The 12,267-nt window shown below is 41.1% G+C and overlaps 2 protein-coding genes and 1 pseudogene across 2 annotated transcripts in view; all 3 read right to left on the reverse strand.

The window, feature by feature from the left end:
* Nucleotides 1-1,756, reverse strand: part of LOC102862501 — a 4,722-nt pseudogene extending 2,966 nt beyond the window's left edge.
* WRN (Werner syndrome, RecQ helicase-like) overlaps nt 1-12,267 on the reverse strand; it is a 207,244-nt gene that overhangs the window by 122,706 nt on the left and 72,271 nt on the right. Inside the window, exon 15 of the mRNA XM_006884172.1 lies at nt 11,787-11,869. Within this exon, the coding sequence (XP_006884234.1) occupies nt 11,787-11,869 (83 nt within the window). The remainder of the gene's footprint in view (nt 1-11,786; nt 11,870-12,267) is intronic.
* LOC102846343 (ferritin light chain-like) lies at nt 5,296-5,811 on the reverse strand. The gene has a single exon (XM_006884120.1). It carries the CDS (start codon nt 5,809-5,811, stop codon nt 5,296-5,298), a length of 516 nt encoding a protein of 171 aa, XP_006884182.1.

Here is a 12,267-nt window from a genome sequence, read left to right on the forward strand (position 1 = left end):
TCTGATGCACAATGAGATTTCTCTTGGAGCGGAAGGCCTTCTGGCACTCACTGCAATGGAAGGGCTTTTCTCCAGTGTGTGATCTCTGATGCACAGTGAGATCTCTCTTGGAGCGGAAGGCCTTCTGGCACTCGCTGCAATGGAAAGGCTTCTCACCCCTGTGGATCTTCTGATGCGAGTTGAGGGTCGATTTCCGGGAGAAGGACTTGCCGCAGTCACTGCAGGAGGAGAGGAACTGGCGCGTGTGACACGTCTGATGAGCACTGAGGCTTGACTTCTGTCTAAAGCCCTTGCCACAGTCCCCGCACACATATGGCTTCTCCCCCATGTGAATTCGCAGGTGGACGGTGAGGCTTGTCTTCTTCTGGAAGCCCCGGCCACAATCCCTGCACACATATGGCGTCTCTCCCTTGTGAGTTCTCTGGTGGATAAGACTCTTCTTATGCTTCAAACGTTTGCCACACTCATTGCACAAGTAGGGCTTTTCACCACTGTGCGTCCGCTGGTGGCTAATGACACCTCTCTTGTATGTGAAGCCTTTGCCGCACTCACCACAAACATAGGGCTTCTCTCCTGTGTGGGTTCGTTGGTGCACGGTGAGACCATAATGCCTGTTGAATCCTTTACCACACTCCCAACACATGTAGGGTTTCTCCCCCGTGTGGATTCGCTGATGCTCGGTGAGATAACTCTTGAGAATGAATCCCTTCCCACACTCACTGCATGTGTGTGGTTTCTCCGCCATATGCCTCTTCCAATGGATGGTGAGCTGCTTCTTCTGGAGAAAGGCTCTGCCACACTCCACACATTTATAAGGCTTTTGTCCTCTATGTGTTGAGTGGTGATGGTCAATGAGATTTGACTTTTTAAAGAAGGCTTCCCCACACAGACTGCATCGATAGGGCTTCTGTCCTGCGTGGAGGAGCTGATGGTCAGTGAGGGTAGACCTTCTGTGGAAGGCTTTCCCACACTCGCTGCAGGCATGGGGCTTTTTCATCTTGTCAGATTCCTAATGCTTAATGAGTGTAGATTTGGTCGGGCTGCATTTCTGGCTCTTGGGGAATTTGATTCGAGGACAAAATTGTTCACGACCCACAGGGACCAAGACTGTCTCGTCTTTGAGAGGCTCAGTGGAATTCTTTACCTCCTCACTTCTGATCTGCGTAACGGAGGGTAAGCTTAAATTTGACTTCACACCTCTTTGACAGATGTCAAAGATACAATGACTTTCCCTTAAAGGAAGATGAACTGTATTCTGACGAGTGGTGTTTTCTGATGCAGCATGTTTATCTGACTGTCCAGTTCCCTTGACTCTTCTAACATGTTGTAACCATACACGTGGATGATCATCAAGGTCCCAGGTTTCTGAAGAGCTTCCACCCTGGCTTCTGTCCAGTAGAGTTCGCAGTGGCTCTCTCTGCTGCAATATGGAGAGGGCATCTGCTCTGCTAATGTCACACCCGATGGACACCAGGTGACTGTGGGTCTCCAGCATCATGCCCCAGTACAGGGCCTTCTGAGCAGGGCCCAGGAGCTGCCACTCCTCCCAGGTGAACTTCACAGTCACATCGTCCAACGTCAGTGACCCCTGAACCCTGTCCATTCTCTTTCGTTTCTGGGGCATCACCAGCTGCCGGGAAGCTCCTGAAGTTCCCCCTTTCTGCAAAATGGAGGCTTGATGTACGAAAGCTTGGACAGGGTCAGGAGTATAATGGAGAGAGTGCCTAAAAGAAGAACAGAAGACGCTGTCGCTCATGAGTCTTAAAACAAAAAAGGGGGAACTGCAGGAGCTGCAGGTGCTGACGCATTGGGAAATATGAATGGTACTGGGCAAGTGTGGCAGAAATTGATTGGAGAAATAAAGTTAAGTATTAGCCAATAAGAAAATGTTAAGTGTTAGTTATAAGTCAATAGGAATAGAGAGTTAATAGCCAATAGGAATAGTTAAGTTAGTAGAGTAAGAGCCAATAGGAATTAGGTTAGAAGTTATCTAGGCTAAGGGTATATAAGGGGTTGAGGGGAAGAAGAAGGCGGAAGGCGCCATTACCAGAATAAAGAAGTATCAAGCTGCAACGAATCCCAGTGTCGTGTTTTCCTTTATTCCGCTGGCGGGGTTGGAACGCGGCATCTCTTGAGAAATGTCAACCTTCCTTCCATAAAGGGTATCTCCGAAGATGACAATATCCAAATCCTAGGAGCTCTTCCTCCCTCTTTCTTTTGCTGTAGGGGTGTCAAGGCCTGCTTCCCCTCCAGGAACCTCACGGACCTGCACACCGGTTCCTTTCCGGAATCCCCGCATAAGTACACAAAGAAACAGCCCCAAAATTCAAACCTCTTGCGTGCAACTACTTCTCCGCCTCCTTGCAGGCCTCCACATTTCTTTTTTCAATGGTGTGCATCACTATCCATGATTAAACATTTACCATACTGTGGAGGAACCCTCTGAAATGCCAGCAAAGAGACACATGATGACATGTAAAATGTAAGGGGAAAACTAAGTCTTATATACAAAGCAGGTAAGAAGAAATTTAATTTGTTCTTTCTTTTGCTACAAATCCCTCCACTGCACCATACATATCTCTCTCTCTCTTCGTCTCTGAAATGAGAAGGTTTCAATTTATTCTTCATGGTGTCCCAAAGTCAGAGTCAACTTGATGGCATTACTTGACACAGTGTAAATGGAGAGCCTCGGCACTTCTGGGTGTTCCCTCTTGCACCCTTTTAATTTGCTAAGAGATTTCAGGTGACATGTGAGGGGCTATTGTATGAGCTTTGAGAGAGTGCCACCTTGAAAGGGGATGTTCTGGGATGACCATTTGCTTCACCTAGAGATGGCCACCTTTAAAGTCGCACACATGCATTTCTGAAATTTTTCTGAAATTTGCTGAAGCAGGCCACCTCAGGCATCTGGCATACTCACTACAAGACCAAGAAAGTACTTCTGTTGGCAGCCCTATTGAAGGAACAGGTGCACACGTTTCATTATCCTCACCCTTCCCACACAGACAATCTCAGATAATGTCCTCCTCCTTTCATGAATAAAAATAATTTTTTCCTCTAAATAGGTTGACTATGAAAAAATATCCTGTCCTTTCCATGAATAAACTTGATATCCTTTTCCTTTCTGCCTCAAGACCTTTTAAAAGAATAATGCTCCCCTCTGTTCCATGAGCCATGGGCTAAGCACTACCACGTCCTTCTAAGCTTCCATTTGCAAAATATTTGTCCTAATAAACCCCTTCATTTGCTTGTATAAAAAAGCCTGGACTTCTATGTTACTATTTTTACTTATAAGGAAGAAGGACCCATCTAATGAGTTCACTGGAGATAATTTCTTGGCCACATTTAGAAAGCAGTCCCAAATCAGCCTCTTAAATCTTAATTCTCTAGCAAGTCAAACATGGATAACAATAATATCTAGTTTTACTCTAAATATAAAATTAGAAAATACACATATTTTAATTCTATTAGTGTCCTACATTGAAACAATTCTCATTACCATTTTAGCTGACATGCCAGATGATTTCAGAGGTTGTAAATAGCAAAGGAGGACACTGTCCATCTTTCTCCTGTAGAGCATCTGGTGGATTTGAACCACCAGAGAGGTGTGGCCTTTAGTTTAACAGTACAATTCCCTATGGACTAGGCAACCAGAACTCCCTTGACACAGAAACAAGTTCAAGTATTTCAGAACAACAACAACAAAAAATCACTACTACTATTGTATTTTTTATTGTAATTTTAATGAAAGTTTACCAAAAGGTTGGGTTTCATTCATTGTTGCTAAATACATGCCAAGGTACTTCACTGCCTTATTGTTGTTGTTTGTGCCATCAAGTCTATTATGACTCACAGTGGACAGATCAGATGCAGTAACTATGTCAATCCACCTAGCTGAGTGTCTTCCTCTCCTATACCATCCTTCTGCCCTTCCCAAGTAGGATATCCCTCTCCAAGGAAAAGCCTCTCCTTGCAACATGACCAAAGTATGTGAGTCAAAGCTTTATCATCTTTGCCTCCAATGAGCACTATGGCTGCACCTTCTCTAAGACACAGCTGTCTGTTCTTCTGGCAGGCCATGGGATAGTCAGTACACTTCTTGAACTCCACAGTTGAGAGACATCATCAATTTTTCTTCTGTCATCCTTATTCACTGTCCAACTCTCAGATGCATAACAAGTGACTGAAAAGACTATGGCTTGAAGCAAAGGCACATTCACCTTCAAACTGACATCACTGCATCTCAATAATTTTGGGAGGTCCCTGACTGCAAATTTTCCCAGTGCAAGACACCTCCTGTTTGTTGGTACCAAATGTATTAATAGTGGCTTATTGGTCAAGTGGCAAGGATTTTTTTTTTCTTGACATGAAATCCATATAGAGATGCAATCCATATTGAAGGTTACATTCTTGATCTTCTGAAGCAAGTGCTTCAAGTCCTCCTCACTTTCGGAAGGAAAAAAAATGGTTTTATCATCTGCATCCTGAAGGTTGCTAATGAGTTTTCCTTCCTTTAATCCTGATGCCACATTCTGCTTCAGAGTCCAGCTCAAATAATTTGCTAAGCATACAGATTAAATAGGTATGAAGAAAAAAATACAATGCTGACACACACTTTTTTCTCATTTTAAACCACATAGTGTTCCCTTGCTCTATTCACCCTACAGTCTCTTGATCTAGGTGCAGGTTTCACATGAAGTGCTCTGGGATTCCCACTTTTTTCAATGTTCATCATAGTTTATTATTATTCACACAGCCAAATGTCTCTGCATAGTCAATAAAACATAAACAAGACATTCTTTTGGTATGCTCTGCTTTCAGGTAAGACCATTTGATAACAGCAATGATACCCCTGGTGCCACTACCTCTTCTAAATCCCACCTGAATGGCTGGGGTGGTATGGACTGTCTATGTACTATTCTAGTAATTTTTTAATGATCTTCAGTAATATTTTGCTTCCATATGATACTGTCTGATAATTTATACATCCTGTTGAATCACCTTTCTTGTGAATGGGAACTCTTCCATTCAGTTATTTAAGCAGCTGTCCCCCTAGTGAGCACATCCAGGGCTGCATGTCTTTTAAAACATGTCAACTAGCATCCCATCAATTCCTGGGATCTTATTTTTTTTTTTTTTTTGGCTGTTGCAAAAAAGCTTTATTGTTTCATTTGGCCCAAGGCTTGGGTGAAGGGCTTCTGGGTGGATAAGATTCTACACCAGGGTGGGATAGAGAAGCTTGCTGCTGTTGGCAGGGGGACACAGAGGTTTCCCCCTGCAAGTCCCCGCAGACCCCTAGTCGTGCTTGAGGGTGAGATACTCGCCCAGCCCAGCCTGCGGGCCGCCCAGTCTCCTAATGTTGGTCAGATGGTCACCCATCTTTTTCAGCAGTTTCACTTTCTCGTCCAGGAAGTGGTTCTCCAGAAAGTCACAGTGATGGGGGTCAGTGTGGGTGGAACCCACGGCGTGCAGATCCAGAAGGGCCTGGTTTAGGTTCTTCTCCAAGGCCAGCACTGCTTGCATGGCATCCAGGGTTTTACCCCACTCATCCTGGGATGGCTTCTGGATATCTTGGAAGAGGACTCGCCCGCCGCGCTGGTTTTGCAGCTTCAAGAGCCGCTCAGCACCCTCGCGCTTCTCACTTGCCAACTCGTGGAAGAAGTGCCCCACGCCTTCCAAGGCCACATCATCACGGTCAAAATAAAAACCCAGAGAGAGGTAGGTGTAAGAGGCCCGCAGGTGCAGGATGACCAGACGGTTGACGCCAGCTTCTGCTTCGGCCGAATAATTTTGACGGATCTGAGAGCTCATAGTTGGTCGAGGTTTTGGGGCTAACAAAAAAAAGGTGTTAGCTGGTCCCGAAAATAAGAGATGGTTGAGATGATCCCGAGGTTACGCCTGGAGGTGAAGTTGGAGGGTAGTCGGAGGTTAGAAGGGGGTAAGTCGCCGGGTCTGTTCCGTCCAAACACTGTTGAAGCAAGACACAGATCCACGGGACCACTGGGGAACTCGGGATCTTATTTTTTTTTGCTAATGGCTTCAGCTTGAACTTTTCCCTTCATTATCATTAGCTCCTGGCTATGTGGCACTTCTGGAAATATGTCAAGGTTGGCCAGTTCTTTCTAGTAAAGTGACTATGTGTATTTCTTCCTTTTTCTTTTGATGTGGTACAAAACTGTGCTGCCAATGTGGTTGTTGTTACACACTATCCAGTCAACTACAACTTTTAATGACTATATGAACAACAGCTCTGAACCTTGCCCTGTGCTAGGGCAACCTCACTGTTTCCTACACATTGCTCAGATCCTATTGTCACAGTCATCATGTCAACCCATCTCATCTAGGGTCTGCCTCTCTTGTGCTGATCTTCTACACTTCCAAGCATTACTTCCTTCTCTAGTCCATCTTGATAACATGCCCAAATTATGTGAGCTGTAGTCTCTAAATCCTTACTTCCAAGGAGCAACCTGGTTTCCCCTTCTTCAGCATAGACCTGTTAGTATTCTTATCCATCCATGGTATGTTGATTACTCTTCTCCAGTACCATAATCCAAGGCATAGAGTTTTTTTGTCATCTTAGTCATTCCCCAGTTTGAAAAAGCACAACAAGCTTGGACTAGTCACACCTTAGTCTTAAGACTGACATCATTGCTTTGCAGTACTGTGAAGAAGTCTGTGGCAGCAGATTTTCCCAATGCAATTTGTCTTTTGATATCTAGATTGCTGGTGTCAAGTGTGTTGATTGTGAATCTGAACAAGATGAAATATTTAACAATTTCAATCTATTCTCCATCTAACATAATGTTGCCTACTACTGGCCTAGTGGCTAGTATTTCCATTTTCTTGATGTTGAAATGTAATCCATATTGAAGGCTGCAGTTCTTGAACTTCTGCAGCAAGCGCTTCAAGTGTTCCTCAATTTCAGCAAGTTTGTGTCATCGACACAATGAAGGGTCTTGATGAGTATTTCTCCAATCCTGACACCACAACCTTCTTCATGAAGTCCAGTTTCTCGAATGATCCACCAGCTGCTCTATTGAGGAAGATAGGTAATGTGTGATTTACTGCCTCTGTAAACCCACTGATGGGTCAGCTCCTACTCAATGGTACACAACAACAAAAACAAATCCTTATATGGTCTAATCCCTTGACGTAAATCTCTCCGTTGATATAAGGTCCTTGAGCAGCACCAACAGTTTGCATTTGCCTGCAAAGGCTGATACACATAATCTACCCAAAGCCGCACTGACGAAAGCACTACCAAGTTGCTTCTGTACCAAGATTCAATCAATACAGTTCCATGGACAGTTCTACTTTAAAACACAGGGGTCACTATGAATTAAAATTGACTCAGAAACAAGTTTAACTTTGTTATGAACTTTCTAGGAATAAAAAAAAATTAATAAGGCTCAATCCTTGACCTTGAAAAGTTCACAATTGTTTAGAAAAGGAGAGAGACATGTAAATAAATAATTTCTATGCAGTGAGATTACCAGCTTTAATACAAGTCCCATGAGTAGAGGAGAAAGCAAACAAAAACGAAACTACTAAACATTGAGTAGCTGGAAATAAATTCAATGTTCTCACGATTCTTATTTTCGTTTTAGAAAATAAATCATTCAGACTTTGGGTTAAGACAAAAATAATGGTCTTTTACTTTCAAATTTTCCTTTCTTTTAAAAGTCTTATTTATAAGCATAACAAACTGACAATCCAGATCTAAAGTTTGTTCCTCACAATCAGTTTAGGTAAGCTTTGTCAACATTTGCTTTAAATATGAAGGTCTAAGTGTCTGCAAGGCCCTATACATATTTCATTAGGCCATATTTGTCATTCAAACCTTATTTTAAATTTGAAAGACAATCATAACTGTGGTAAGTTTTAAAGAATGTCTGTAAAATTATGTTTGCTGTTTCTGTTATAAACCCAGAGTAGTTAATTTAACATTTATCATAAAAATGGTAAATCTGATTAGCTAAATGTCAAACTACTATACAAATAGCCATCTGAGTACATTGCTTTTTTGGCAAGCATTTCACAATTCCCAGGAAACAGAAAGTGAGAGGAAAATATTTCAAGAATAATTTTCACTTCATTTATCCCTCTTATTCAACAATGAGAGTACACCAAGGAATGTACCTAAGAGAGAATATTTCTTCCATCATAACAGAATATTATGCTTTAATGTTTTTGGTGTTCCCATTACAAAAATGAAAACAGTGTTAACTCTCAAAAGAATCTAAACAAATATTTAAGCAAATGATGCACTTACTCACAAAACCAAAGCAAATACTAAAATAAAATAAAATAAAATAAAACAAGAACTTCAAACAACATGATACAAAACATTATTTCCCATTAAAGGCAAAAGCCACTATGCCAAGGAGGAAATTTTACTATCCAATATATATTCTTTGATAGAATTACCTTTACATATATTTTCAAGTTTTAATTTCTGCTCTGATTCTTTAGTGGATGCTTAAAAGATACTTAAAAAACACAATTTTCATATATAGTTAGAATATTTTCTAAATTCTTCCCTAAAGTTATATGCAAATAGCCATTAAATGTTGGGATGTTGAAAACTATCTGGAATTATCTTAACACAGCCTTAGCAATGATTACAAGTTGGGCTGCAAAGGAAAAAAAGTAGATTACAGTATACTTAGGGTTGTTGTTGTTGTTATTGTTATATGCTGTTGAGTTGCTTGTGACTCACAGTAACTCTCTGTACAATATCCCTGAAACATGCTCTATCCTGGGCCAACCTTAATGTCTCTGGCATACCCACCCTCATTATCCCAGTCACTGAATCAATCCGTCTCATCTTTTCCAGGGTCTTCCTCTCTTCCACTCTCAGAAGCATCATGTCCTTCTCCAGGGACTGGCACCTCCTTGTAACATGCCCAAGGTATGTCAGACGAAGACTCAGAATCTTTGCCTCCAACGAACAGCCTGGTTTCACTCTCTGTAGGATGAACCTGTTTGTTCTCTTAGCAGTCCATGGTATATTCAATAATCTTCTCCAGCACCACAGTTCAAAGGCATCGATTCTCTTTCTTTCATCCCTAGTCATTGTCCAGCTATTAGATGCATAGCAAATAATCATGAAGACTATGGCCTGGATTAGGCGCACCTTAGTCTCCAGACTGATGTCATTGCTCTTCAGTACTCTGCAGAGGTCCCTAGAGCAGACTTTTCCAATGCAATTAGTCTTTTAATTTCTTGGAGCCAAGCAAACTAAAGCTGTGAACAATCTCAATCTCTTCACCATCTATGATGATGCTGCCAATCAGCCCAGTGTTGAGAATCTTTTGTCTCCTAGATAGTGAGCTTCAATTCATATTTAAGGCTGCAGTCCTTGACCAAAAGCAGTGCTTCTGGTGCTCCTCAGTTTCACCGAGGGGTGTGTCATCTGCATAATGAAGGTTGTAGAAATGCAAATTCTCAGTAGAAAGTGGAACAGAACGAAGCTTTTTGAAGCTTTGCACTAAAGTAAGCACAGAACTTTCAAGAAGGTGTGAATCCAGCTACTCTTGAAAGATAGATGGGACAATGTGCTACCATCAAGATTTATATCCTCAGAAACCCGATGGAAGGTTGTCTTAAATTGTAATCATCTGAACAGTAGAAAGTTTAGGGGTTTGTTGATGTCTGTTTAATTATATAGACTATGTAACAGTGGTAAACTCCATTTTCTTATTCAATAGTGTGTTTGAAACATGAGCATTCACAATAGGAACCATAGAGTGTATTATGGAAAGCTGAGTCTAAACTCCAAGAGGAAACAAAATTCAAATTTTTTTAAAAAGCACTAGTTTTTGATATATTTATATTACATGTATTTCTAATTTCTGGGTTTTGGTTTTTAAAATCAATCTTACTCAATGTTTCCCAACCTTGGTTACATGTCAGGATTGCAAAAAACTACAAATGATAGGGTCCCACACTGTTGTTGTCATTGTTATGTGCCGTCGAGTCGTCTGCAACTCATAGTGACCCTATGTACAACAGCCCTAAACCCTGCTCTATCACTTGCCAATCTTACTGTCTTTGACACACGTACCCCCATTACACCAGTCACTGACTCAATTCATCTCATCGAGGGTACTCCACTCCTGCGCTGTCCCTCTCTAAGGACTGATCCCGCCTTTCAACATGTCCAAATTATGTAAAACGAAGCTTCAGAATCCTTTCCTCCAAGGAGCAGCCTGACTTCACCCTCTCCAGGTCGAACCTGTTCGTTCTCCCAGAAGTCCATGGTATATTCAATACTTGTCCCACATTACAACTCTTAACTAAAACTTTTCAAAGCTAAAGGATAATTATCTAGACTTTTCTAAAGTTTCAAAGATGATTCTCATGAGGAACCAGGGTGAATAACTATTACACTGATTAATTTAGATTCAAAATATAAGAAGTAACAATTTCATAGAATCTGAAGCTCAGTAAATTAAAAAAATACATGTGATTGCATACGCATGCCATGCAATGTGATACTGTACCAAGAACTATTAAGTAAAATAAAGACACTATAAGTAAAGTGAATAATATTAAAATAAAGACATTACAAAATAAAGATATCAACTACAATAGTCTGAGAAGAAATCTTAAAGACTGTATATAAAATAATTATTAAAATGAATTCAAGGGCAAAGTCTAGCATTGGCACTCTGCAAGTTAAAACAATGCATTCCTAGTTGAATCTGTAGATTGCATCTGGTAAGAGTGCATACAGTTCTTAGTGAAATCCTTCAAAAAGGTTCATTCAATTCTTCATGCTGAGAATTTTCATTTCCACTCCTAGTATACTGGAATCATAACCTATGTTTTATCTGTTTTTTTAATCTATGTTTTAATAAGATATCTGGGTTGGTGGGGAGGCAAATTCTCAACAAGGGTTAGAAATAGAATGAACAAGTTCAAAGAATTAGTGCAAAAAAAGCTTGAAGGCTTTTCAATGACTTCCAGGTCATAGGTGATGTAAGGAAAGGGGATTATGATAAATAACTTGTTGAGGGCAGGTTCAAGTTCAGTATTTCCAAAATGAGGGCAAATGTACATAATAAGGAGTAAGCAGGAGTTGTCTGTAAGACCTTAATCCAGAGACTACCTGCATCCAGCCATCCACAGGTTAAACTTTAACAGATATAACTCTTCTTGCTTGGATCCCAAATCAACAGCCTTGGTATCAGTCAGAAAACAGGAAACACTGTGTTAGGCAAGTTCACTGTCAGGGACCACTCCAACATACTGAAAAGCCCTGACGTCAGTTTGAAGACTAAAGTGCACCTGATCAGTCCATGCTCTTTTCAATTACATACTATTCGTGTGATAGCTGGACAATGAATAAGGATGGCAGAAGAAGACTGATGCCTTTGAGCTGTGGTGTTAGAGAAGAGCAATGAATATCCTATGAACGGCCAAAAGAATGAACAGGTATGTCTGGGAAAAGGTACTGCTGAAGGGCTCCTTGAAGGGAAGAATTGTGAAGCTTTGTCTCTCATACTTTGAACATGCTGCTAGGAGAGACTACTCCTTGGGAAAGAATAACATGTTTGGAAGGGTGAAGGGCCAGCGAAAGAAAGGAAGAAACCCCCATCAAGATGGATGACACAGAGACTGCAGCAATGGGCTCAAGTGTATAAAAGATAATGAGGATGACACAAGATAGGGCAGGATAAAGATTTATTGTTCATAGGGTCCTGATAAGTCAAGCTCGACTCAACAGCATCGAGCAACTACAATTCAAAAAATACTTCTAAAAATCCTCCTGTATGACTTACCAATAATGGCATCAAGTTCCTTTAGAAGGTTCAAGTTGCCTGAGCAGAATTCTGGAGTTATGTATACAATACGGTATTTGCCTCTGTAAAATCAGACAAAAGAAGCAGGAAAGGAAGAAAACAACAAAGAAAGTAAGTGAACAAAGTAACAAAATAATCATCTCAAATTACAAAAAGCATCACATTACAACTTAAAATCACAATAACTCTACTTATTGCCATAGAGTTAGAACCATTTCAAACCTGACCCTCCATTGGGGTTCTGACTCTGTAAACTGTGCAAAAAGAGACTACCCATCTATCTTCCACAGCGTAGCCGACAGATTCCAACAAGTGAGATGTGACCTCAGAGCTAGTAGTGCAACTCTCTACTGAGAAGGCCACCAGAGCTCTCAATAATCACACGCATTAAATCACTTACCAAGAATATAATCTGTTAAATAAGAGTGTGTGTGTGTGTGTGTGTGTGTGTGTGTGTGTG

The sequence above is a fragment of the Elephantulus edwardii genome, unplaced genomic scaffold (assembly GCF_000299155.1).
Source record: "Elephantulus edwardii isolate Elephantulus edwardi_28Jun2011 unplaced genomic scaffold, EleEdw1.0 scaffold00031, whole genome shotgun sequence".
NCBI lineage: Eukaryota > Metazoa > Chordata > Mammalia > Macroscelidea > Macroscelididae > Elephantulus > Elephantulus edwardii.

Bases quoted from the DNA above. Each gene is read 5' to 3' on its own strand.
- LOC102846343 (XM_006884120.1), bottom strand. From the start codon at position 5,811: ATGAGCTCTCAGATCCGTCAAAATTATTCGGCCGAAGCAGAAGCTGGC.